Here is a 26165-nt window from a genome sequence, read left to right as displayed (position 1 = left end):
AAGCTGGAACACAGGAGGTTCCACAAAAGCACTGGAAAAACTTTTTCCCTGTAAGGGTGACAGAGCCCTGGCACAGGCTGCCCAGGGAGGTTGTGAAGTCTCCTTCTCTGGAGACATTCAAAACCCACCTGGATGCGTTCCTGTGTGACCTACTGTAGGTGATCCTGCTCTGACAGGGGATTTGATCTTTTGAGGACCGTTCCAACCTCTAACATTCTGTGATTCTATGTGATTCTAGGAAGCAGTTGAGTTTTTAGGAGAGAGTCATTCAGCACCAAGGTACATCATGACATTTTAAGTCCTGGGAGTCCTGTAGACTGACTTGGGTCAGTTTGGAATGGTAGACATCCACAAAGCTATTTCCTGAGACTTCAAGGCACTTTCTTTTCTTTCAGACACTAAAAAAAAAACCCCTCATAGTAGTTCTGTTTCTTGTCTTTGGATATCCTACATTTCTTTTCTTGTACTCTTTTCTTCCTTTCTATCCTTTCTGCTTCATCTGAGAAGCCTTGAGGTTAAGATTGTGTTCACAGCATTAAACAACTAAGAAGTGTAGTAGGCAGATAGTAATTTGTATTTCAGTTTAAAATAATGTACCTAACATTTACTGAATTTAGATTTGCTATTTCTAAATATTGTATGCCTTTAGATAAGTAGGTGTAATGAAAAAATACAATGGATATTTCCATTGCAGCAGTTCTCTGTGATTGATTATTAACTGTAATTACGTAACTGTGAAAACCTAATCTGCATAGTTATTCTACAGTTTAGTAACTATATAGTTAATATATAGTGCTGAGGGTTGCATGTTGAATATTGTGCATTCATTTATAATATTAGTGTATTTTTGCTTTCAGAAGAACTTTATTGACACATTTTATACTTAGTAACATTTTTTTCTCGAAGGTACTGGGTCCTTTAGATGAAAACGAATTCTATGCAGAAGACTTTAATTTGTTGGAAAAAATAACATACAGTACTTCAGCGGAGAGGATTAGAGCTATCGTCAAAGAGATGGGAAACAGTAGTAAAAGGTAAATATTTTTTGCATTTTGGGGCTTTCTGATATACTGCCTTGTTCATTGCTTGTGACAAATTAATAGTCCTTTTGCATAGGAAATATGAAAAAAGGTTCAAATATATAGTCATTGTGTTCTTCAAACTATTTACTCATAAATATATATATACACGCTCTGTACGCACTTAAAAGTGTTATTTGCATGCTATATATTTGCTGTCATCTTACTTAGCGTCTGAGTACTTCTGCGTAGGCAGGTTTAACTGTCCCTCATTTCCTTTTTAGCATTTCCCTGCCTAACTTGGTATACCTACCAACTCGGACCCTTGCCCTATTTTCTAGAAGAAATGGTGCCTCTGCTAAATTTTGTATCACCTTTATACTTGGCTAATTATGCTATTTAACATAACTGTCCACTGTATATATACAGAGGAACAAGGCTGGGGAAGGGACTGGAGGGAAAGTCCTGTGAGGAGAGGCTGAGGGAGCTGGGGGTGTTTAGCCTGGAGAAGAGAAGACTCAGGGGGCACCTGATCACTCTCTACAACTGCCTGAAGGGAGGGTATAGTCAGGTGGGCGTCAGGCTCTTCTCCTGGGCAACCAGTGACAGGATGAGGGGGAAACTGCGTCAGGGGAGGTTTAGGTTGGATCTCAGGAAGCCCTTCCTCACGGAGAGGGTGCTCAGGCACTGGGATGCACTGCCCAGGGAAGGGGTGGAGTCACCGTCCCTGGAGGTGTTTAAGGAGCGCTGGATGTGGCACTTAGTGCCGTGGTCTGGCCGATGTGGTGGTGTTGAGTCCTAGGCTGGACTTGCTGGTCTCAGAGGTCTTTTCCAGCCTGAACAGTTCTGTGATTCTGTGAGATGGTATATGTTGGTTTTCAACTGCATGTGTCATTTACCATAGTGCTGATGGCCCCTTTGGTACCTCGTTGTTACAACATAAAGCAGAAAAAGAGCCCCGTGTGTTATTCAAGAGACGTGCACACTTTTAGTGTCAGTCACACGTGCGATGTGGCTGAAGCAAAAGAGATCACTGTATGTCCAAAGAGTCACGTGCTCTCCAGCTTGCTGCATGGCACGGGTCTAGCTCTGCTAAATTACTCCAAACACTTTTATCTACTTTCACTATACTTAAAACTGGGAGATGAGTACAGCTAACTTCACAGTTCCTACTAGCTTTTGTTAATTATAAAGAATAACAGTAAGCTTGATAAAATTCAACACATCTTAAAACCACAGTAACATCTGAGAATTGGTATTTAAAGTAAGAGTTGGTATTTGAAGTAAGAAAGTGCATTGTCTTTGGGAATCATTAAAAAAGGAGCCTATAGGTGCACGGGCAGATGTGGTACTCTGACACCCTGCCAGACAACATTTGTACATCTGTTAATTGAAGAAGTGCAAAAATGAGTTCTAGCCAGCTTTTAGTCTAAAGATCCAGTTTGTGTACAAAGAAGAGAGAAAAATTGTGTTATATTTTACAGTACCTATTGACTTTCTGTGTCTGAGTATCATTTCTGTTTTCTGGAAGGACTGGCACAACTGAAAGAATAACAACCAGAAAAACAAAATTAAGAAGAGGTAGAACTACCAAAGAAATAAGTAATGGGAGTTGAAATATATTTAATGAAATATTAAGACTTAGTGACACTGAAATAGAACTGCTAATGTTTCTAGGGAAATCCCAGTAAGAAATTAAAAAAAAATAAAAAAAAATGTGGCCAAGCAAACCTGAAAGTTGTTAATTTATGTCTATTCCTCAGTGTTGTCACAAAGGGAAAAAAATGGGGGGGAAACAAAAAAGGATTAAAGAGCTATAAATGTCAGCAGAATGTAACATGCAAAATGTGAGGCTGGATGGTAATTCATCTAATTCTTCGTCATTTATTTTTAAAAATTGCACAGTTTACAAGCTCTAAGGCAATAGCAGTTCTTGGGTATGGAGACGCTAGGGGTTTTCCTCAAAGCTACAGATCTCGAAGTCATAATCGTTTTGAAGAGTCCAGGTTTGGGATGTGGGCTTTTTCAATATCTCTTATATAGAAAGCCATACATTAAAATGCTTTACACCTTTTCTAGTGAAAAACAAATTATATGTTTCTCATTTAACACAGTGGCAGTGATTTGATTATGAAAATAGATGCCCTACTGTCGTCTTTGCCTAAAACGGAGATGAGACAAGATGCTGAATTGCTCAAGGAACAGCACAGGTGAGTTCTGTTTGTTATGATTATGCACGTACAGTACTTTACTATTTAAATTAGAATGTATTGATGACTATATAAGGTCTTTGGAAATTTGAGTAAGCATTCCAGTTTTAGAAGTAGTTGTTGATTCTATAGTTGTATAAGCCCTAGCATAATGCATCTTTACCTCTTTCTTAATAAATTTTATGATTTTCCAGCCTTATCCTTTGCTGAGAAAAAAATGATTAGAATTGGCATGAATGGTGATGAAGATTTAGACAATTTATTAAAATAATTGAAGTAATTTCACAGATTAGAGCTAAAAGAAGCCCCCACTAATTTTCATTAATGTGGAAAATTCTAGCATGTCTTGTTGGTGGATATTGAGCACTATTGTCTTTTTACCTGTATAACAGTTTGTGGTTGAGCAGTGTCATACTTGACCACAGCTAATACAACTCAATTACATCCAAATGCAAATTATTAGAGTTTATTGGCACCTAATTCCTTGAGAAAAACTGAACTGACCTGTCATCAGCTAACAAGTTTACACCTGGTGAGCTCATATTAGTGTCAGTAGAGTACTTGCTTGTATGTTGGCTCCTTGAGTTTCTGATCCTTGATTTAAAAAGTGAATATGCCCTGAGCGTTGTCTTTTGGTGTCATTGTTAATGAATGACACCTAAAATACCAAGATGTGCATCTGTGAATCCCATCCTCCTTGTAATGCGGTACTAAGTGTAGCTGGTTTTAATGGTGCATTTTTATGGTGCATTTATTCAGTCAGTAACTGGCATGGAACTGTGTACATTAATGCTACACTTTTAATTGCTGTGCACACATAGCTTTCCTAGTGATATCACAGGGAGCAATAATGATTACTGTTGAAATGAGAGAAATGTCTTCATGATTAAAAAAATCTGAAGTGCCTCTAATATTACAAATTCATGCCTAAAAATGTTTGCTAGTTTCACAAACTCTATTTAGAGATTTCAAGTCACTTTTTTTTTTTTAAACAGTGTAGTAAAAATTGATCCCCAACAGAATGAACCATTCTATGATGTCATTGCTATTGTGGATCCATTGACAAGAGATGCACAGAAGATGATTCATTTATTGATTGTAAGTTGGTGGTAATTTCTTTCAATTTTCATATTTGTAGTTTTTACTAAACTTTTTTAATTTCCATATACAGTGTAGTAAAGAGGTACACAATGTCTAGGTATATTTAAAAATGTATATTTAGTTCTTTAAATTGATATTAAAAAGTTGGGGATGATCTAATTCATCATTCTAAGTATAAAAATTCAGATGCCCCATGAACCAGTCTTCTTAAAAGTGAGTCTGTAAACACTCTTTATAGTCAGTAGAAGGAAAAGAGGAGATTGGCTGCGTAATATAGAGGGAAGGGATCTCCCATCTCCAAATCTTGAGAAGCAAATGGATATTTCCATTAAACCAAATCACCTTAGTTTTCCAAGGTAGCCTAATTAAGGTGGTCTAAATCTGACCCATAATATCATCGTAAGAAGATTGGATTGTAAACCTTTCAGCTCTTGGAAGGGTATTTCTCAGCTGATTAATGCTACCAAGTATATCTACAGGTCTTCCACTGTGTGAACTATTGATAATCTAAAGAGAAACTGTCCTAAAAACAGAGCTCCTAAAATTATTTTCTTTTTTTGCTAGCTGCAGAATATCACTCTACCTCAGGTTCCTTTATAGTTTCCCATAAAAATGTAAATTTTGTCTTCTCTTTATGGTCTGTTAGAATTCTGAAGCCTGTAACTTGATTTTTGCTGCATGCTGTTTTATCTTTTTCTCTGCAGTAATTATGAAAGTTTCATAAATTCTTACATTGCTTTTTCCCCTCTCATTTTCATACTCTTTATGCCTTTTGTATCAAATGTTGAAGCATCCACTCACTCTTCATAGGTAATAGTGAAGCAAAGTAAAACATTTTGAAAATTCATGAAAATTCGGATATTTCAAGACACTGAAGTATGAGCTTTTCTCTAGAACTAGATCTTTCATTTCACCATTCTCAGTTCAAACGAAAGCTTGGTGTTACCAAATTCAAATATTTTCATTTTGGAAGTGACTGAAAACTCTCTCCTTCAGCCAGAAGTTCATATTAAGGGAAGTTACATCAAGGACCTTGTAGCTCAGATCAGAAACTTCCGTTCCTCTGAGTGCAAGGGGCTCCCTGCTGAGCAGTGTCTTCCCTATTGCATGCCTGGGCAAATCGTAGAATCATAGAATTGTAGAACAGTTTTGGTTGGAAGAGACTTTCAAGAACCGCATCCTGGGACATATCAAGAGAAGTGTAGCCAGCAGGTCTCCCCCTTTGCTCTGCTCCTATGAGACCCCACCTCGAATACTGCGTCCAGTTCTGGTGTCCCCCTGTAAGAGGGACATAGATCTGTTGGAGCATGTTCAGAGGAGGGCCACAAGGATGATCCAGGGGCTGGAGCACCTCTGCTACGAGGACAGGCTGCGGGAGCTGGGATTGTTCAGTCTAGAAAAGAGAAGACTTTGGGGACAGCTAATATCTGCCTTCCGATACCTAAAGGGAACCTACAGGAAGGCTGGGGAGGGACTTTTTACAAGTGTCCACTGATAGGACAAGGGGAAATGGGTTTAAGTTGAAGGAGAATAGATTTAGATCTTAGGAAGAAATTCTTCAGTACAAGGGTGTCAAGACTTGGGAATAAATTGCCCAGAGATGTTGTGGCTGCCCCCTCCCAGGAGGTGTTCAAGGCCAAGTTGGATGGAGCCTTGAGTAGCCTGATCTAGTTGAGAGGCATTACAATGGCATTATTATTTTGGCTACAATATTAAATTTGGCTAGTATATTAAATATTGTGGTCAGTTGATGAATTGGGATAACTCAGTCTTTTTCAAGATCATTTCATTTTGCACACAACAACCTGTCCGTGCAGATTGCTGAAGTAACATTCTTATTAGTGGGGTGAGGTTTTTGTCATGTTTGAAGATAAAGTCCAATACAAGTTTACATAATTTTTGATGCAATATCCTTATTTAAGAAATTGTTTTCTTTAAGGTTGAAAATTCTGAGCATGTTTTAGTAGATGACACCAGCTAGCACTGCTTACAAGGGCTTTTTGTTCTGAATGATAGATAGGTATTTGATTCATCTTGTTGACCACTATTTTCATTCTGGTAGTCTTTAACCCAAGTCATGTAACACTTTCATTTCTTATGCTTTCAGTGCTGTTTAGATTCTTGTTTCTGTTTCTTCACTTTTTCACACCCTTATGCCATTCCCTTGTCTTTTATTTTTTGCTCAGTATTTTTCCAGTGAGGGTGTCCAAGTGACACAAAGGATGAGAATGAGAAACTAGGAGCATAACAAGTCACCAGGACTATGTGAAGTTGTAGCACTATAAAACTGAATATGTGTAGCCATGGGTTGATCTGAAGAAATAAAAAAATAATTATAATTAAAGAGAGATTTAAGGATGATCATTGTCTTGCTTTGTTCCCAATTTACTTGCCATTATAGTAATTTTAGATTTTCGCCTTTTAGCATTTTAACTTAGATTTAATATCCTGGCTTTCTAATAATATCCATAAAGGTAGACACACCTGCTTTATGCATTCAAGTAAGCACTTTGGACCAGAAACCACAGAAATGAAGATACCTCGGTAAAGGTTTTTAAAAGTGCTTTAAAGAAATTAATAACCGTGATAACTTTAAACAAAATAGATTGCTCACAAACATAAGAAAAAATACTGACTTAATATTCTGGTTCCCATATCACAGCATCCAGAAAATTAGTATTTTAGAAAAGATGAAGAAACTGAGAAAGAAGTAGAAATATATCAACTTACTGGAATGTTTTGAAGCTGATTGAATAATTTAACACATTATTAATCTGTTACTGATGTTTAAAATTATTAAGTAATTCAATATTAGAATAATTCTCTGAGCTTTACTATATCCAACAATTTACTGTACACAATTCTAATAAAAGGCAAAGTCATAGTTTTAAGGTTAGTTATTGAATAAAGAGCATGTATTGTACTTCCAAACTTATAAACAGTATAAGAAGGATGATAATATAATTTATTCAAGCATTGGAAAATAGCTGCTCTTTAAAAAACTGCATCCCTAGGGGAAAACATTAACGTTTTAACTGTAAGGAATATCGTGTGCTAAATCATGCAGTTTTAGAAAAGGTCAAATCTTTATTTAGAATGTCTGACAAGATCCCTTAATATACAGATATATTTAGAACTTTGAAATGTTTAAGAAAAGCTAAAAGTTATCCTTATTACATCCTGTCATTTCCGAAGCTTCAGTAGAAATCTCAAAGTTTGATGGTTGCCAAGAACCATTTTTCACACAAGTTGTTTTTTTTTCTGTAGGTGCTCAAAGACATTATCAATATGAAACTCAGGTTGTTTTTGAACTGCAAACCTAAGCTGTCAGAAGTGCCACTGAAGAGGTAAGTAGTTTGTACCTTTTCTTAAAAATGCATGAACTTGCTTGATTTGGAAAAAACAGCCTTAGCAGCGTATATTCCCTTAAAAAATAAACAGCGGTTTGTGTTGCTGGATTCCTTTGTTGCATTAGTTATCTTCGTTGAATGTTACCAAAGCAGTTTGCATTTGTCTAGAGAAAAATTCTAATTCTAAGGTGTCAAGCGTGGGATTGCAGGGAGCTCCTTTAATCCATCAGATGCACCACTCCTCAACACTCCTTACAGAAATCAGTGGAGAGTCTTTTGTGCCTGTAAAAACTTGCAGAGGGAGATGGTCTGCCCAACTTGGTCATTTCGTGCAGCCCACTTACTGTCTAATGAATTCTGCAGATCAAGTACACTGAAATTTGCCTGAGTAAAAGTAAAATCTGTATTTGAGATCTCATTTCATTTCACTAAAAGTGTTGCACCCTGAAAGAACCTGCCTTCAGCTGAAGTTTCTTTTAATTGGCTGTAAGGACCAGGGTTCACTAATTTGGGTATAGACATTTACACTGAAGTGATCTCCCCGGAGAGGATTCCTTTCCCTCTAAAGAGGACAGTTTAGGCACGGCCAGTCCTTCAGCAGATACAGCACCTATCATCTTAATATCAGACCGAGTGTTGGACTGTGCTCTGCAGTTGTTAGTGCCTGGTTCTTTCCCTGTGCTGGGAAAGGCAAGAGAATCACAGAATCATAGAATGTTCAGGGTTGGAAGGGACCTCTAGCAAGGAAGATCTCAGCCATTCCCTTTAAAAGCCAGGAAGACATTTGTAAGATCAGTGTAGAATCATAGAATCACAGAATGTCAGGAGTTGGAAGGGACCTCTAGAGATCATCTAGTCCAGCCACCCTGCCAGAGCAGGAACCCCTAGGGCAGCCACACAGGAACCTGTCCAGGTGGGTTTTGAAAGTCTCCAGAGAAGGAGACTCCACAACCTCTCTGGGCAGCCTGTGCCAGTGCTCTGTCACCCTCACAGTAAAGAAGTTTCTCCTCATGTTGAGGTGGAACTTCCTGTGTTCTAACTTGTACTCATTATTTTTTGTCCTATTACTGGGAACCACCCAGGTGGAGGAGCTTTTCTGACATCATTTAGAGAAGTTGTAGATGCCCCCTCCCTGGAAGTGGAGGGGGCCTTGAGCAGCCTGGCCTAGTGGAAGGCCCATGGAAGGTGGGATGAACTACATGATCCATAAAGATCCCTTCCAACCCAAACCATTCTATGATTCTATGATCTGCCCTGCAGACAGGTCGTATTTATCTCACAGCAATGGTTTCTCATGAAATGCATTGATATACAAAACCAGATATTTTGTAGGAGCTGTGTTGCTCGTCATGGGTACAGGAGGAACTTTTCATAGTAATTGAGTGTCCATTTTTCTCTTCTTCCTTATGTGAAGCACTAGGCTTGCTGCTTTCACTCTCTCCATCTTCACTGTTCTTCTCTGTTCTGATTCTGTGCATTTTGTTGAATATCAGTAGAGAAAGGAAGAAAATTACCATTATTTTGTTGTTACAAGGACCTTTTACCTGTGGAATAAATGGAGTAAGATTTGGAGAGGAATAGAAAGACCTTTCCTCTGCTCTCTGTCTTTGCTGCTGCTACTGTCAGGAGCTGTTCCCAAAAACTCTTTTCTTCCAGCAGAGATCAGTTCTTCTGCTTGAGTGATACAGATTCTGAGAATTGTGTTTGGAACATACAGATTCTGAGAATTCATGTTTAGAACTTTATGCATCAGTAAATGTATTTTTTTTTGGACGCTTCTTTTTCAACAGCTTCTATCGTTTTGTTCTGGAACCAGAATTAACTTATGGGATCAACAAGCATCTTCCTTCCGAACCTGTGGCAAAATTCCTGGAACTGCCAGAATCACCCCTTTTGACTCTAAACATGATCACTCCTGAAAGCTGGTTGGTTGAAGCAGTAAACAGTTCCTGTGATCTCGATAATATTCATTTACAGGATGTAAGTAATAGTTTGAAAACATTATAAAGCTCGTGTTGGGCCTCCTGCCTCAGGAGTGAAAAGGAGATCTTGAGGGATTTTTGTCTCTCATTTTTCAGAAATACTTTTTGTAGTAACTGATCATTTGATTACTAGTATACCATTTTTATTTTCATCATCTTTTTTTTCGCATTCTCTCTTACTTTAAAAACCCCAAGTCTTAAAGAATGAAACAGGAAAATAACAGAATGCAGAAGGCAAGTGAAAGCAGTTTATCTGCTATGTTGACCTTTATGATTTCTATGGAAATACTCTTTTTTTTTAGGTAAAAGTTAAGCAATTCAGGGATTCTGTGTGCTAGCTTTCTATTTCTGTTTATTTTTAAGTAAGTTTGGTAGTAACAGGTTTCTCCTAGGTAAACCTTGAAATAAACTTGAATATATTTCTGCTCGTTAATATATATTAACATATATTTGACCCTTTTTTGTTCACTATTTTAAGAAATATATTTTTATTCCCTCAGCTCCAAAGTAACTAGATGTGTTTCAGTGTTTGATCCACAAAGATGTGTATTTGGAAAGGTTTATATAAATATAGGTTGGGGTTTATATAAATAAAGGTTGGGAATTACTTTATCAAAGGTGAGATGTCTCAACTTCCTCAAAAGTCAATGGAGCAAAGAAAGGTCCTTCCAGATAATGATTCCTCCTCTTTATCTGGGATACCTGTTCTAAAATCGAGTGAACTTCTTTCCGGAAGGGCATTTTGCTTCTTTTTTAATCTTTTTTTTTCCCTTGACAGTGTTGAATTTAGTTGATGTAAATCTCATACATGTTTCTCATTGTCATACATTACTTTTCCCACATAGTTAAATGACATAATTTACTGATGAACTGTTCCTTCCGCAGATAAAAGGGACAGTTATAGCAGAATATGAACTAGAATATATATTGCTTGAAGGACATTGCTTTGATGTGACAACTGGACAACCTCCTCGAGGGTTACAGTTCACCCTGGGCACAAAAAGCAATCCTGTCCAGGTTGATACTATTGTGATGGCCAATCTGGTAAGTACAGAAACAGCCATTACCATTGCAAACTCTCCATGAGAATTCTTTGAACTTCTCGTTTTTTAAATCTGTTTCTCTGTGTCACAAACTTAGTATCACTAAAAGCATCAGGAGTATCCTGGAGTTGAGACCATCTACAAAAGAAGATGTGCACTTCTAATTCTTTGAGCTTTCTCCTCCTCCTTTTGTGATCCAATGTAGATTTGCATGTAGCCTAATTTTAGGTCCTTATCTGAAGTGCCTAAAATGGGAGTCTAATTGCCTTACGTAGATGGTAGGAGGTAGTTATATTCAGGTGGAGATTCTACCAACAAATGTAAGGTGTGAATCACATTATGGTTAAAATAACCATTTTTCTTACACAATGATCTAGGCAAAAGAAAGTTCCTAGCTTAGGTGCTTCCATTACATGCTTAAAGCTGCTGTGGGACAAATCCACACCTGAGAAGTCCTCTGGCCATACAAAGCAATTGTTTTTTTGTTTTAGCAAGCTGTAGAGCAGAAGATCCTGTGATTTCTGAAGTATAAGATTTGTTTTCTACTGACTGAGGTTATTGGATAGGGAGATTAATTTGGACACATAAGATCAGTTATGCATCTGCTGTTCTCTGTAAATATTATATCACAAGGAATAAAATGCTTAACATACTGCGAGTCTTTGGTTTTTATGCACCAGTAAATGTTGTTCGACATGATGAAACTCTTAATGATCCTTTGCATTCCAAAGCTTGTTTCATGTGGCTTTCACATAATGATAGCTGCGTGCAGCGTTCCTAAATCAGGAAGGAGCTGTGCTGACTTGGAAAGTTGTTCCAGACAAAACTTTTAAGTTTTGAAGAAACTTTTCAATTTAGGGTCAGTTTAATAATTTATTTCTTTACTGCTCACCTACTTACCATTCTAGATGGAGATTTTGTATACAACTCAAATTCAGATAGAAAAAAAAGGGCCACTGAAAGGCATTAATATGGATGTACAGGAAAAGAGATACTCAGTTCCATCACTGCCATGTTATTTTCAGGGCTAGTTTGACAGTAGGCAATGGCTGCTAACCTTGGCTGCAGTAGCAAATGTTGGATAATAGATGTCTGTACATTTATGGGTTTGATTCTGAAATGCTGACAGAATGAGTGACTTCCTTTTCCATTTTTCTTAGGGGTATTTTCAGCTGAAAGCAAATCCAGGTGCCTGGACACTGCGATTGCGTAAAGGAAGATCCGAAGAGATTTATCAGGTGTTTTCGTAAGTTTTAATCTGACTTTTGGGAAACATACTTGTAAAAGAATCTGAAAGTGCAACATATATTAAAAGGATCTGACAGTACTGAAGGAAAATAAGCAAAGGTAACATGAAAAAAAAACCAAGAAGTAAATGGTGATTTAGAATGTATGAGATAACCTTGTTTCCTGCTAGTGTAAATTATCGTTTGATTGCACCACATGTTCTTGAAGACACTTGGTTATGTTAATGCATAATAAGTCTGAGCTGCTCAGATGGACTTGATGCCAGCAAAGTCTCTTAGAGTGCAGCCGCAGGACTACCTGACCCTTGCACTGTCTGTTCTAAGCACAGTCAGCCTAAGCACGCAAACTGCTGGCATCGAATTCCATAGAAATGTCACTTCTGGTTTTGCTGGTTAATATTTTGGTGTTCTCAAAATACTTCATATTTAATCCCAAGAATATTTCCAGTGGGGCACAGTGTCTTGATCAGCTGGAGGAACTGCCATGAATTTCCCTCTCATAATTTTTCTTACCCCTAAGGGTACCTCTGATTGCAGTGTTACTCATGGGGGGGGCATCTTTTTTTTTAGCAGGAGCATTATACTAATTTCATTTCCAGGCATTTTTATTCAGTTAATTCTGAGTGTTTCTTAGTCATCTAAGAATTGCTGTGGCTACACCTTCACCTTGGGATACAGAAGCACCCTTCAGTTCTGTACCCTGGCTGCATGTTGACTGCACTGCGTTTCTCTCTCTTGGGAGAAACTGCTGTGCTCGGAAGGGAGACCAGTAACGTGGTCCAGTATCTGGAATTTCGTTGCCACCTCTATGGCTTATAGATCTGTAATTTCCATGTTTGATTTTCATATGAGAAACATAGGGTAGCGCTCGTTCAAGGTAACTATTCCTCAGAAGAATCATCTTTTTCTGCAGCATATGAGAGCTTCCTCTTGAAGCTTTAGATATGGTCCCTTCTAGAGGAACCTGATTGTTTCTAGAGGAACCTTATTGTTGATCAGGCACTGGGATGCACTGCCCAGGGAAGTGGTGGAGTCACCGTCCCTGGAGGTGTTTAAGGAGAGGCTGGATGTGGCACTTAGTGCCGTGGTCTGGCCGATGTGGTGGTGTTGGGTCATAGGCTGGACTTGCTGATCTCAGAATCTTTTCCAGCCTCAGCAATTCTGTGTGATTCTGTGTTTTATTTCAGTGTCAATTCTTCCTTTTTTTTTTTCTTTTCTTCCCATATTTTTAATTTTTTTCCCCTCTTCCCGCCCCCATGTAATTCTGTGGGCTGAAGCAGGTCTATTTCTTATAAAATATTTATTATTACTTGGAGTTTGGGAAGACATAGTGCCATATGATGTTTAGTCATCAGCCACTATTAAGAAATGAAAAAATAGATTGACATCTTTGCTGTTTTGAATATTTAGTTAATGCATCAATTTCAGTATTTAAGGAAAAAAATGTTGATGGAATATTAGGTTCATTCTATCTATCTGCAATTTTCAATTAATTTTCTTCTACAAACCACTCACAATCTGTTGAAAAAGTAAAAAAACATAGTCTAAGAAGTTTACTTAATCTTCACCAACTGTAGCTATATAATTTGTCTGATTTAATATTAAGTTCTATATATAAAGTGATTTATGGAATATATTGTAGTTTAAAAAAGTAATGTAATGACCTGCAGTTGAATTAAAAATTGATACAAAATGAAACAAAGCCACTCTACATTCTACGCTGGATCACAGGAAGCTTAAATCATGTGCCCTTTTTTAAGATTACTTATTTTCCCCAAGAAGTAATATAAATGAACCTAACTGAGCTCAGCAAAGTTATGTAAAATTAATACTTGTTGAGTAATCTAAACAACAGCATTTATTTTATTTAATTATTACCAGCCATAGGCTAAGACTTCAACAGCTGAAGTATGCTTGGGATATTCTATAATTCGGGCAAGGAATTTTTTTGTTTCTTTGTTTTCGAGATTGTAAAGGGTCTCCATTTCTTGCACTCGAATGCTTTTGTTTTCCATATGGAAAATTGTAATTCATGTTGTATTTATATTTATTTATATTAAGAGTATGTATATGTTTTGAAATGTTTTAAATCTGTGACATAAGTAGCCTGCTGGAGGTGTTTGGTTGACGTTTTTGTATGGCAATTATGTAACAATAGAGTAATTATTGTTAAATATTTAATAAGGCTGTCACTACACAAGATGTTTTGTTTGGATTTCAAAAGGATGTCATGCCTACTTTCAGTGAGTTTACAAACTAAGCTACTCTGACAGCGTTCGGTACCTTTTGAACAAAACACAAAAAACTGACTGGTTTTGTTAAGGGAGTTTGAAAATCATGATCCCAGTTCTTCCAAACTGAAATTAAGTCCTCTGTCAGGAAAAGAAGTTACTGCAGTGTAATAGTAGGAAGTACACAAAGATGTGAACAGCGAAACAGATAAATTGGATCTTGAGACCAACATTAAGTGTCCAGGGTCCGTAATGGTGACCATCACTGTTTTCAGTACGTTGTTCATGCTGGAGCAGAAACTCATCCCAGTGAGAGCTGTGCAGAGTAAAACATTTGGTGCTCTGTAAAGTTGGAGCTGAGAGTGAGGCAACCGTGAAAGAGATTTAGGGAGACAAAGCGATATTATTAATTTACAGCCAAACAAAAGATTTGGGGAATATTGCAAGGACTTTGGAAAATCGTCTTGAGTAGCAGAGCTGCAGAGCTAGCTACAGAATTCATAACACAGAGATTTCAAGGTAACTGAGTAAATAATAGAGAAAATTTTAACTGTGTAAAAACTGGGAGAAGAAGCGGCAACACTGTGCCAGCTGCTGCCGTTTCTGCTGTCAGCAGTTTGTGTTTGGGTCTAGTTTTATTATTTTAGGATGTTTTATGACACACGTTATTTAAAATGGAGAACTGTGGCCTTCTATGTTGAGTTGTACACATCTCGCTGTGATAAAAAGACCAAGTACTTGGCAGTACTTCAAAAGCAGTATTTTAAAAGCGCAAAAGTAAAACTAAAGCAGAGAGTGGAAAAGTCAAGATAATCCAGATTATTGTTTTTTGCAAGAATCAGTCATGTCTATGAAACTTACTAATCATAGGCACTTTTTACGAAAACGTATTAAATAGAAAATGAGATATCTCTATAAAATGCTGTCATTTTTAGATAAGTAGTATGAAAGAGATTGAAATAAGATTTAAATATTTCATTTTCTAGGCAAAAAAAACCCATCAAGCCTAAGAGGTAGCAGATTACTTTCTTAAATCAATGTTTTGCATGCATAAGTCTTAGCAAGAGGAAAGGGAACTACATAACGCTGTAAAAAGACAGAAAGGATTAAAGGAAAAATACATGGGCTGCTGTGGTATAAAAGCTATAAAATTTGAGAATTCTATTATTACACTGTATCACAGTAACAGCAGTGGGTTTTGTACTTGTTGCTCACTGGACTGCAGTACAGTCTTGAGATGCCTCAGTGGTCACTTGGGCAAATGTTCACATGGTGCCAAGTCTTTAGGGGTACGGTCACCAAAGCCAACCAGCTGGAAGCCAGTTGGAACTGTTGGAGCACCGTGATGAAGCTTTTCCTAAACTTTTTAAAGCAGATTTGTTTGTTGTAAAAATACAGTTAATGCCTTCATACAGCAATTTCTGAGCTGCTTTCCATATTTGAAAAATATGTAAGATAATGTAAGATACCCCTGCTCTAAGATGCTGCGTTTTTTCAGTGGCTGATAAAATTTCCCAAAATAAAAATCAAGGGCTACCACTGTGGACAGTGTCTAATGATGAGTCAAACTCACAGTTTCTGAAGTTAAGATAAAACTAGGTGCAAGTGCTGAAATTTTGTTTCTATAAATATCAGCAATCCTAAACCTTATCCTCTAAAGACAAGTAATAATGCATGTTTTAATGAGCCAGTACATTTGCATTGTTGGTTGTTTTTTTTCTCCTGACAGCCATGAAGGAACAGATTCTGTAGCTGACCTGACAGATGTTATCGTGGTATTAAACAACTTCAGAAGCAAAATTATCAAAGTCCAAGTATGTAAAGAGATACCTTTTTTGTCTGCGCTATATACTTATTTGAAATATGACTAATGCTGATGTGTCTTAGGCTATTTTTAATTGGAGGATGTATACTGAAATATATAATTTAGATTTCGTACTATTAAGTAGAGAAAAGTGTGCAACTTAATGGAGGTAATTTGATCCAATCAAGTTATACTAATTGCATGGGAGATTGCTGAATAGGAGTTAAACATAGATAGGATTTATCTTGGCTAGCTTAAGGTGTCCAAGAGTGCACTCCCTAGGTGCTCTAAACTCCCGCTCCGTTTAGTAGAATGAGAAGGAGTCCAAAGGAGTGCTCCTCCCAGCCCATGCATGTATGTAAATGAAGGGGGTGACAACCTCTTGAGACCTTCAGTTCTTTCCTGTGACTGGGGAGGAGTTTGACATGGGGTCCAGGTACCAGAGTCAAAGTTAAAATTTGGTATTGAATTCTACTCTAACCTACAAATTGGTGCAAATGAAATCACACTACTTTCATTCTTAAAGGTTTATCAAAAGGAGATAATGAAACACAAGTTATACTGAGAAAGAACCTCATAGTAGTGTAAGCTTTCCACTCTTTTGTAAACAGCATTTTGTGTAGATGTGGTTGGTAATTCTATCCTAATTTTAGACATTGAGAAGGGAGAGAATGACATAAACATAGGACAAAAAGAATTTTTGAAATGACACATATACGTCTGTTTCCCAGTTCTGTAAATGAAAGTTTCCAGAACGTGGAGAGAGTGTGTAACTCTCTGGAACATGATAAGCCTGCCTTTAAGCCACAGAGAAAGGGTAGAAGGGTGCCCTGTGAGTCAAAATAGGAAAATTAGTCTATGTTAAAGGTGGTATGTATTAAGCTTTTAACTAGAATAAGTTATCACTCGGCTGCGGGAACCGGGGTTGTTTAGCCTGGAGAAAAGGAGGCTGAGGGGAGACCTTGTCGATCTCTGCAACTACTGAAAGGGGGTGGTAGAGAGGTGAGGTCGGTCTGTTCTCTCAAGTTACAACTGATAGGACAAGAGGAAATGGCCTCAAGTTCCAGCAGGGGAGGTTTAGATTAGACATTAGGAAAAACTTCTACACTGAAAGGGTTATCAGAGATTGGAGCAGGCTGCCCAGGGAAGTGGTTGAATCACAGTCTGTGGATGGGTTTAAAAGCCATCTAGATAGGGTGCTCAGAGACATGATTTAGAAGTGGGCCTGGTAGAGTTAAGTAACATTTGAACTTGATGATCCTGAAGGTCTTTTCTGACCATAATGATTCTATGATTCTATAATTCTAAAAACATGTGAAGACATTAATGTAGTTAGAATTTAATATATTCAAACATTTAGTGGTTTAGAAGCTATTTGGTTTTCAAAAACAGTTAGGTTTCTTTTAGTCAAGGAAATTAAGATCAGCAAACAAAATTAGTTTGGAAACATTATTAAGCATCTGGGTAAGACAGCATAAATTGTTTAGTGTGGATGGGAAAGCTTATGCTTCAGCAACAAATTTGTTGCTTTCTCCTTGTGAAGGGCTTATGAGAACAGCAGTTTCCCTTCAGGTGAGTTCCATGCATGGTGTGACACCCAGCCACCTTTCTTCTGCCAGCTAATGGCTGGATCGCAAACTCATGAGGAAAGAAAATGAGATACAGTTCCTCACGCTTTTAGTTCCTGGGTAACTATTGAATGCTAGAACATGCTGTTTGATTTATTAATCACCGTTTAATTTTTCACAATTGATTACTTATTGCAGTAAGTTTTGTACGTAGGTTAAAAATATAAAATTATGTTTTTACTGTTCAATTTAGTGCAGTTCAGTAAGTATTTTACTGAAATAGAAATTGGTAAGATGTTGGTCCAGCTCTAGCCAGTAAGTACACCATAGGTAGATATCACAACTGAAGTAGTAACTGTTACCAACTGACTTCCCAGATTGTACATATGCATTTGTTGTAATGACTAGGTACAGAAAAAGCCTGATAAAATGAATGAAGATCTCCTTGCTGATGGAAAAACAGGAAAAAAAGGAAATCAGGGACCAATTACAAGGTAATATGTAATTTGTATTTACTTTAACCGTGCCAGGACATGTTTCATATTGCTCACAGAAAGTAAATGTTTCTTACTTGATACTGACACAAATATGTAAAGAGACTCCCCAAGGGATTTGTAAATAAAAGAGGGGAAAAAATAAGATATAGTGTCTTATACATCTCATTAGTTTTTTCCTTTTAAATCCCACCTTTGCATTCCTAGTTCCAGTTCCATTTTCTCCATTGGCTTTATTTTTGTTTTGTTGTGGCAGTAATGTGATACTCAGATGTACCCAAGTGAATGTCAAAAAGCAGACTATGATGCTGCTTGTCTGCTGCTAGCCATAATTTATGAAAGCCCAAGAAGTGTTTTTGCATTTGTGAATAAAATACCTTTAAAGTTTGAGTTCTATAAATAGTTGTAATAAATATCTCAAGCTTTACATTTTGGGGCTAATAACATTCTGGTATTTCTAATTTGCTGTATCCCACTGTCAGGTTTTGTTTTCAGTTGTTTATAATTGTTATCTGTGTGGTGTGTGGTTCAGGCTGATTCTTTCAAAAATTGAATATAGTTTTTACTAGTAAGATACAAATTCCTATGAAATCATAATATCATTTTTGAGCATAAGGGCAAAAAAGGATGTTTCATCTTTGCTTAGAAAAAATTTAGAGTTTATTTTAATAGACTAGTATATCTGTGCTGTGGATCAGACCAGGGGATGTTGTATCAGTTTCCAAGACATGTTAATTTTCTTTCGAGAGCATTTCAATCAGATGACCTTTGACCAACCCATTTTAGAAACTGTGCCCTGGATGCTCTCTGAGGATTCTTTCCTTGTAACACTTCAGACACCTTTTTCACAAGAAACATCTCAAAAAGATAATGTACTCCAGTGTGGAACTTGGCTTGCTGGCAGAAGTACTTACTGAATACCCAGTGATCTGATTTCTTAATGTTGAAGTTAAATGAGCTTGGGTCTTTAATCTGGAATGCTGGTAACACAATAAATTCATCCGCTCTTTCAAGTCAATGGTAATTGCCCTTCTGGGTCTTCAAGGCTGTTTGGGGGGAACTGTTTCTATGCTGGATGGACTCCATCCACTTTGTAGGAAACACTCACGTTTGCTCTCAGAAAGTTTGATTTCCAGCACAGATTGTTTCTGCACTATGTTGCCGAGCGCTAAGCTGTCATGGCTGTATGATTGCAAAGGCAAATACCTGAAGGTAATGCCTTCTGAAATAACCAATTCAGGGCTAATGACTTAACTGTGTAAACAACTTAATCCAAGTAATCGTAGATCTGTTTGCCCTGAAAGAAAAAAGACATTGTACTAGTTTTGTCTGTAAATACCTTTAAGCATTCAAGATTTACCAGTCGAGGTGAAGTCTTGTTCCCCCATTGTTCAGGAAAACATTTCTGGACTGTAATTTGGTGAGTAAGAAATGGATGATGTCAGTATGAGGGATTTAAGTAGAGTAGCTTTTTCATCACTATTTTCTCCATACCCTAAGGACTTTCTGATCCCAAACAACTGCTGTGACACTCAAAAAAAGGTTTTCTTCCATTTTCAGTAGCCTTGGCAATGGTTGTCTGTCACAAAGACTGTTAAAAAAGACAAAGAGAAGTCATAGCAGTTCTCCAGGACTTGGCTTCTGCTTCAGCTTTATCATTTCTCCTGACAAGGCTTCTTGTATCTCAAGCACATGGTTATTTTACTGAGTCTCTGCTGCTAATTTTCTGTCTGTCACCGTTTATCCCCAGATGATTTCACTGTTAACGATGTTGACTAGGTTCAGACAGCCTTCCAGACTAGTATACTGCAACTCAGGATTTTTGTCCTGAAGCCACAGGACCCACATTTCTGCACAAAGGTGGCCTCTTTCACAGAATAATGTTTGCTGAAGGACCTTTCCATCATCATCAAAGTTCCCACTTCTAACTAGCTGCATGAAAGGATGTATGCACAGTGGTCAAAATCCTCGCTCACTCTTAAGATTACAAGGCCAGAGATCTCATGATCTCCTGGGTCTAGTCTTTTTTCACGGTGGGTTGGTTCATCAACACGTATCAAGTGCAGAGTTTGCCTGGGCTGTTGAAGCCTTTCACCCAATAAAGTCTGTTTGCTCTTCCCGTTGATTCAAGGTTGTGGCTCAGGAGCATGATTTGAGGCCTGCCGTTTGTCTGTCAGCTTCCTGCTCTCTACGAACTTAAGAAAGAGCCTTCCTCTTTGATATTCTAGAAGGAAAAATCTATCCTGGCAGGATGCTGTTCATTACAGGAATCCAGGTGTGCTCTGACATGGGCCATGCGTGCACACCACATCACCAAGTCCTTTCTCCACTTGACTGCTTCTCCCGTGTGACCTTGCGGGTGAACCCAGTCATCCTTAGAGCAGCTCGTTCCAACTGAAAGATCTCTTCTGGCTTCTGTAAAGCTTTGCATAATCAGTCTTTTCAAGTTCCTTGCATCAGAACCTGATTTTCTTTTTTTCACATCTGTCTTTGTAGTCATGTGTGGTAACAGTTGCGCTATAGAAAGCTTGACATTCTTTAAGTCCTGCTGTCACTATATATAAGAAATGGGATAGAAAGTCACACAGACTGTGAAGTGCGGTCTGTTTAGCCTGTGAGAACTCAGTGCCAGTTGAGGGGTTGTCCTCTTCAGAGTTAGCGTCAGTGCCACTCCATGAGTGTCTCTTTCTTCTGAGTTAGCTGTAGTCCTGATCAGGAATGACTGTGCTGTCTCCTCCTACCATTGCTGAGTAAAAAGAACGTGGGTTTCTCCAAAGATTATTCAAACCACTTACACACATTTCAGCCTTCTGAGATTTCTGCTTTGTATTAGTGGAGTGATGCGAATTCTTTTAAATGGGTTGGAGATCTGAAGCTTGTCTCATCTGTTCTTAAAAATTATGAAGGATACTTATTTTTATACTTTTTAAAGTGTATTTTTATAAGGGATCAAACCAGAAGAAAAATTAATAGGGGTGACTCACACAATCTAAATGTGTGAGGCATGACTAATCTCAAAAGAAAAAGCCTGTTGAGGTGAATTTCTAACAGTATCAAGCCTTAGTGTAACCAGTCGGGCTAAAGCAACCTTTGCGGTTCTAAGATGTGTGAAGCAGCGTTCTGAGGGAGACGGAGGCCACCACCCCCTGCCTGTGTGTGCTGGAACTCACTCTACCTCATTAAAAAACTGGTACACTGGCATTCAAAGCAAGCAAAGAATTCTATGCAGCAGAAGCAGAAAACAACATACATCAGAGATGTAGGGTAGCTTCTAGGGAGAGTAATTGGATGAATTTAAGGAAGAATTCAGCAACTATTATGAAAAACATTTGAGATATCACATCACCACAGACCACGGACTGTTATGAGAGTATTCTGGGAAAGCTGCTATTCCTCAGCCTTGTTATTTGCTTTTGGTAGGGTGCTGGACTAAATATGTGGTTTGACCCAGTGTGGCCATCTTTATATTAAGTCCAGTCTGTATTTTAGACTATATGTTCAGCTTAACTGACTATGGGGTTATGCAGGCTTCCCTCACCTCAAGAATGTTCATTGGTGATTCTGATGAAGAATGCATGTGGATGAAGACTGAAAAATAACTGTTGCTGATTTTAAAAATAACCCGCTTTCAAGATATTCTGGCTGTGGGTATTTCTGATTTTTTTTTCTTTGATAAAACGTGGAGTTCTTGCCAAACTTGGCTTCTGTTTGACTGAAAATATCTGAGACAGCAGATCTGCCACCATTTGTCCAGAGTGACTCTGTACAAAGTGTTGCTCCCAGAAAAGTTTGTTGTCATGGGTGTGTGCAGTGGGAGTAGAATCTAAGTGTGTTCAGTTAGTGTAGGATGATATTGTAGGATATTGTATGATAGTGTAGGTAGATATTTTCTAGTTATGATTCTTTTTGAGCTTAATGGTAAGATGGTAGTGTTTTCTTTCTGCTGAATGTATACTTTATACCATAACTCTAGAGTTTTTCGTCTTAGATTTTCAGAAGAAATTCCAGCAGAAGAGAAGGAAGAGAGAAGTGATATTCTTAACATATTTTCAGTTGCTTCAGGCCATTTATATGAACGTTTTTTAAGGTAAGAAAAGGTAAAAAGGAAACAAGAATTTCGTAGGAGTACTGTAAAGGTTCATCCTAAAAGCAAACAGCTTAAAGAAACTGACCTTTTTTGACAGTGTGTAAAGAATAAATTGTCAAAATACAGAAGAGTTGTCTTCAGTGAGAATCAAGTTCATCTTTGTTTAAGAACAGTGATTCAACGTATAGGTGTTCAAAACTGCTATTATTCTTCGAAGTTCTCCATGGCTTTCATGAGTGCACATGCGAAGTGTGAACAAAAAGGGCTGAAGTTCAGTCTCCTTTTATAAAGACATAACAGCAGTAACTTCATTAGAGTTGTATCTGTTTATGTTTAGTCAAAACTATGGATACTGTGACATGCACATATGGCCTCAGTGTTCACTCACTGGGCAATGATTGCTTTGAAGGAATTCTTACAGTATTGCCTAATATGTCTGCAACCATCTCTCTTAGTTTTGTGATGTCTTTGAGCAGTTGTCTACAGGTGTCAGATTAAGCCATTTTTCTATAATAAAGTGGAATTTCACAATTCTTTCATGCATATTTGTTTGGAAAGTAGTGATTTGTATGTATTTAGTTCTTGGTAGTCTTGACACAGTTGGTACGTCTGCATGTCTTTCCTTCAACCCACAACCACCTTCATGAAGAGAAAGACATTTATTTTAAAGGAGAAGAAATAATTTAAAGATATTCTACATGCTTCTTTACCTTATTTGAAGTTTATTATTTCTTAATTTTTTAAGGTAGACTTTACATCTTATAAGGTTGTAAGGCATTGCTTATCTCTCTGGTTACACCCAAAAACCACCACAATAGTGGGGAAAAAAAATTTGAAACCAATGTAGTGATTTTTACAGATAATAAGGGTTTCCTGAAGAGGATCTTAACTTGAACTATGCTTTCTCTTTTCTGTTATTTTTAATTTCAGAAACCTATTTTAGAAATATATTGAGTTTAATAAATTAGCTCAGTAACCAATTCACTATACTTATTAATATAATTATATTATCAGTTGTAATTCTCATTTTGTCAGACACCTCTCTTCAAATAAAACTTGTTAACAGATCCGCTTTTGATATTCTTCCAGTATTGCTTAGCCAATCTGGATCAAATCAAGAATGCTTTGAGAGGGAATTAATACGTGCTCTTTAAAGCTTTTAACTAGAAATGGACAGAAATTTCTGCTTAAACCAGGTTAAAGAAAATTAAAATTAGAAAGTTGTAACACCTTTTAGGTGCAGTTGAAATTTAATGACCAGTGTGTATTTGTTTGTTTATTATAGACTTATATTTCCACAGAATTATGATGCTTTCTGTCCTACGTCATACAAAAACACCAGTTAAATTTTGGTTTCTGAAAAACTATCTCTCCCCAACATTTAAGGTAGGAGAAACATGTTCCTTTTATTATTTTTTTCCTTAAAATTTTGGGTAGTTTTTTTTTTAAAAAAAGCTTACAATTGAGTAATTACATAATTTAAATTAATTTTTTCCGGTTGGAGATGATCTCTGAATGCATTAAATACCACTAGTTTTGAAGTCTCATTTGTGGGGTTCTTTTCTAGAATCCAAAGAACCCAAAGCCCAGTTATATATTATAATAATAATTAATTCCTTTCCAGTAGTCTCTAGGAGCTTGAAAATAATGTTTTTTATATTTACGTGGCTGGGGGTACTGCTAGAACTAAAGAAACATTTAAAAATATTATTTTATGTAGTCAGTAGGGCCAACACAGCTGCAACCATGTGTCAGCATTCCTTCTTTTTCCTTCTGAGTCCTTGCGTGTCACATGTGTGACTAAAAGTTTTTTGGTTCTTCTTCTAGGATGTTATTCCCCACATGGCTCAAAAGTACGGTTTCAAGTACGAGTTAGTACAGTATAAGTGGCCCCGGTGGCTTCATCAACAGACAGAAAAACAAAGAATTATCTGGGGCTACAAAATTCTTTTTTTGGATGTTCTTTTCCCTTTGGCTGTGGATAAAATAATATTTGTTGATGCGGACCAGGTAAGGAAAATTCATATTGGATAAACATAGGAGGAAATGACTTGACCTTAAACTGATCCAATTGCATTCCCTTTGGCCGTTTTATCCGAATGTTGGTCTCAGAAGAATATTGCAGCTGTACAAGCAGAGCCAGCAGCGTTGCAGACCACAAAATGAAATAATTGCACTTGTCTTTCCTCACGTAGAAATGAGGAATCTCATCACACCCTGAGTTGCCTTAAATTGCCTCTGATGCCCGCGGAGGGCACCTGGAGAGGTGTGGGAGCTCCAAAGGTGCGTTTCACCCAAGGCTCGTTCGAATGATTCAGTCTCTCGGCTGAGTGCGGAGACCTTCTCCCCTCGCCGTGGAAGGGGTGCGAGGTGATGAAGATAAATCCTGCCCCTTTAGTTCTTCAATTTGTTTGCAGTCTCCCACTTGGAAATTAATATTGTATAATATACTGAAAGGTAACCTCGTCAAACGGACGAGACACTGAAGAGTCTATGGTGTGAATATTACAAACCTCAGAGCAAACATTATGTATTTTGGTCTTTTTCTGAGGCTTGAGAATAAACCACATTTAGCTGTAGCTGGGCAGACCACAGCTCTCTGCAATTCCATCTCGACACAGTAGTAGCACTGGTTGTCTGTCCTAACAGCTCAAAAGATTTCTCTGTACTCCAAAACAGCTAAAACTTTTTTACCGCTGATAAATTAATTAGGAGGGTTTGATGGAAGAATGATTGATCAGTAAATAAAGGATATTTGTAAAATGTCCTTATAACAGATTTTTAGAAGTACTTCACTGCTAGATACAAAGATTCTCAAATGATACATTAATTGTGTAGTGCTTAAGTTAATGTAACAAATAGGAAGGATTTTTTTGGAAGGAAGATGCTCAGTAGATTTTGAAAGTTATATTCCTGCATGAAGGAGTTTAATATTTGGAAATTGGAAACACTGGTTTATAAATTAAAATCACTTTGCTTGCTTTATTTAATTTCCTTACTAAATGTGTTCCACAGATGGCCACAGAATAAACACCTGTTTTTTTCCTTGAACAATAATTTAGCAAATGTAATTCCAGTGGAATCCTTCAGCTGTACTCCACTATTGTAGTGTCTCCTCGGTTTTGTTTTGTTTTTTTCTTTAAATTAAAACTAAACTTTGGGAAGGTTGCTGCAATAACTGCCTTTATATTGCACATCTTAAAAACAATATTAAATTATAAAAACAAATACATTTTTATTTAGATTGTGAGAAGTGACCTAAAAGAACTCAGAGACCTAGATCTCAATGGAGCTCCCTACGGATACACGCCGTTCTGTGACAGCCGGAGAGAAATGGATGGGTACCGGTTCTGGAAATCGGGATACTGGGCATCCCATCTTGGGAAAAGGAAATACCATATTAGGTAGGATTTCCTGGCGTTTGTGAATTTGATTAAAATTTGGGCCCTGGTATTTATCACTGAGGCCTTCACATTCAGTTGCCCTGTAGTCATTTTCAGTAAGATATGACTGAGGGATGCATTTTGATAACATTGATTTCACTTGGTTTTTATTGCAGCTTTAGCTACTCAAGTAAATATTCCTTTAATACAGGAACAGTTTTTTGGGTTTTGTTACTTGTTCTTACAGTTACAAAAAGGAAAGTGAAACTGTGCAAATCTTAATTCTTTTTTTTTCCCCTTACCTTTGTAGTGCCTTATATGTTGTGGATCTGAAGAAGTTCAGAAAGATCGCAGCAGGAGATCGACTTCGGGGCCAGTACCAGGCCCTTAGTCAAGATCCAAATAGTCTGTCAAATCTAGATCAGGTATATATGGGTTTAAACAATTCAGTTTGTTTTCTCTATCCTCCTTAATATACACAGAATTATTTTGTACCTCTCTATATACGTTATGTAGTTTGGAAACTATTTGCCCTTTACTGATGTTTCAGCAAATTTTCAGGTATGCATATGAGCACAGTTCAGAGAAACAAATAATTAATAGTGTAAATAATTACCTATCATTTAAAAAGAGGAAAAATCCAGCA

At 37.4% G+C, this 26165-nt stretch overlaps 1 protein-coding gene across 1 annotated transcript in view; it reads left to right on the top strand.

The window, feature by feature from the left end:
• Positions 1-906: 906 nt before the first annotated feature.
• Positions 907-26165, top strand: part of UGGT2 (UDP-glucose glycoprotein glucosyltransferase 2) — a gene marked incomplete at its 5' end in the record, with an annotated part of 31055 nt that continues 5796 nt past the window's right edge. Inside the window, 14 exons of the mRNA XM_009867035.1 lie at positions 907-1034; positions 3134-3229; positions 4225-4327; positions 7598-7677; positions 9471-9660; positions 10548-10706; positions 11866-11951; positions 15913-15997; positions 17964-18049; positions 22038-22136; positions 23438-23522; positions 23964-24146; positions 25380-25540; positions 25830-25944. Coding sequence (XP_009865337.1) covers positions 907-1034; positions 3134-3229; positions 4225-4327; positions 7598-7677; positions 9471-9660; positions 10548-10706; positions 11866-11951; positions 15913-15997; positions 17964-18049; positions 22038-22136; positions 23438-23522; positions 23964-24146; positions 25380-25540; positions 25830-25944 — 1656 coding nt within the window. The remainder of the gene's footprint in view (positions 1035-3133; positions 3230-4224; positions 4328-7597; positions 7678-9470; positions 9661-10547; positions 10707-11865; positions 11952-15912; positions 15998-17963; positions 18050-22037; positions 22137-23437; positions 23523-23963; positions 24147-25379; positions 25541-25829; positions 25945-26165) is intronic.

This window comes from Apaloderma vittatum, unplaced genomic scaffold (genome assembly GCF_000703405.1).
Source record: "Apaloderma vittatum isolate BGI_N311 unplaced genomic scaffold, ASM70340v1 scaffold7063, whole genome shotgun sequence".
NCBI classification, from domain to species: domain Eukaryota; kingdom Metazoa; phylum Chordata; class Aves; order Trogoniformes; family Trogonidae; genus Apaloderma; species Apaloderma vittatum.
Note: the sequence above shows the minus strand (reverse complement) of the source record. Positions and strands in the feature narration are given on the sequence as shown.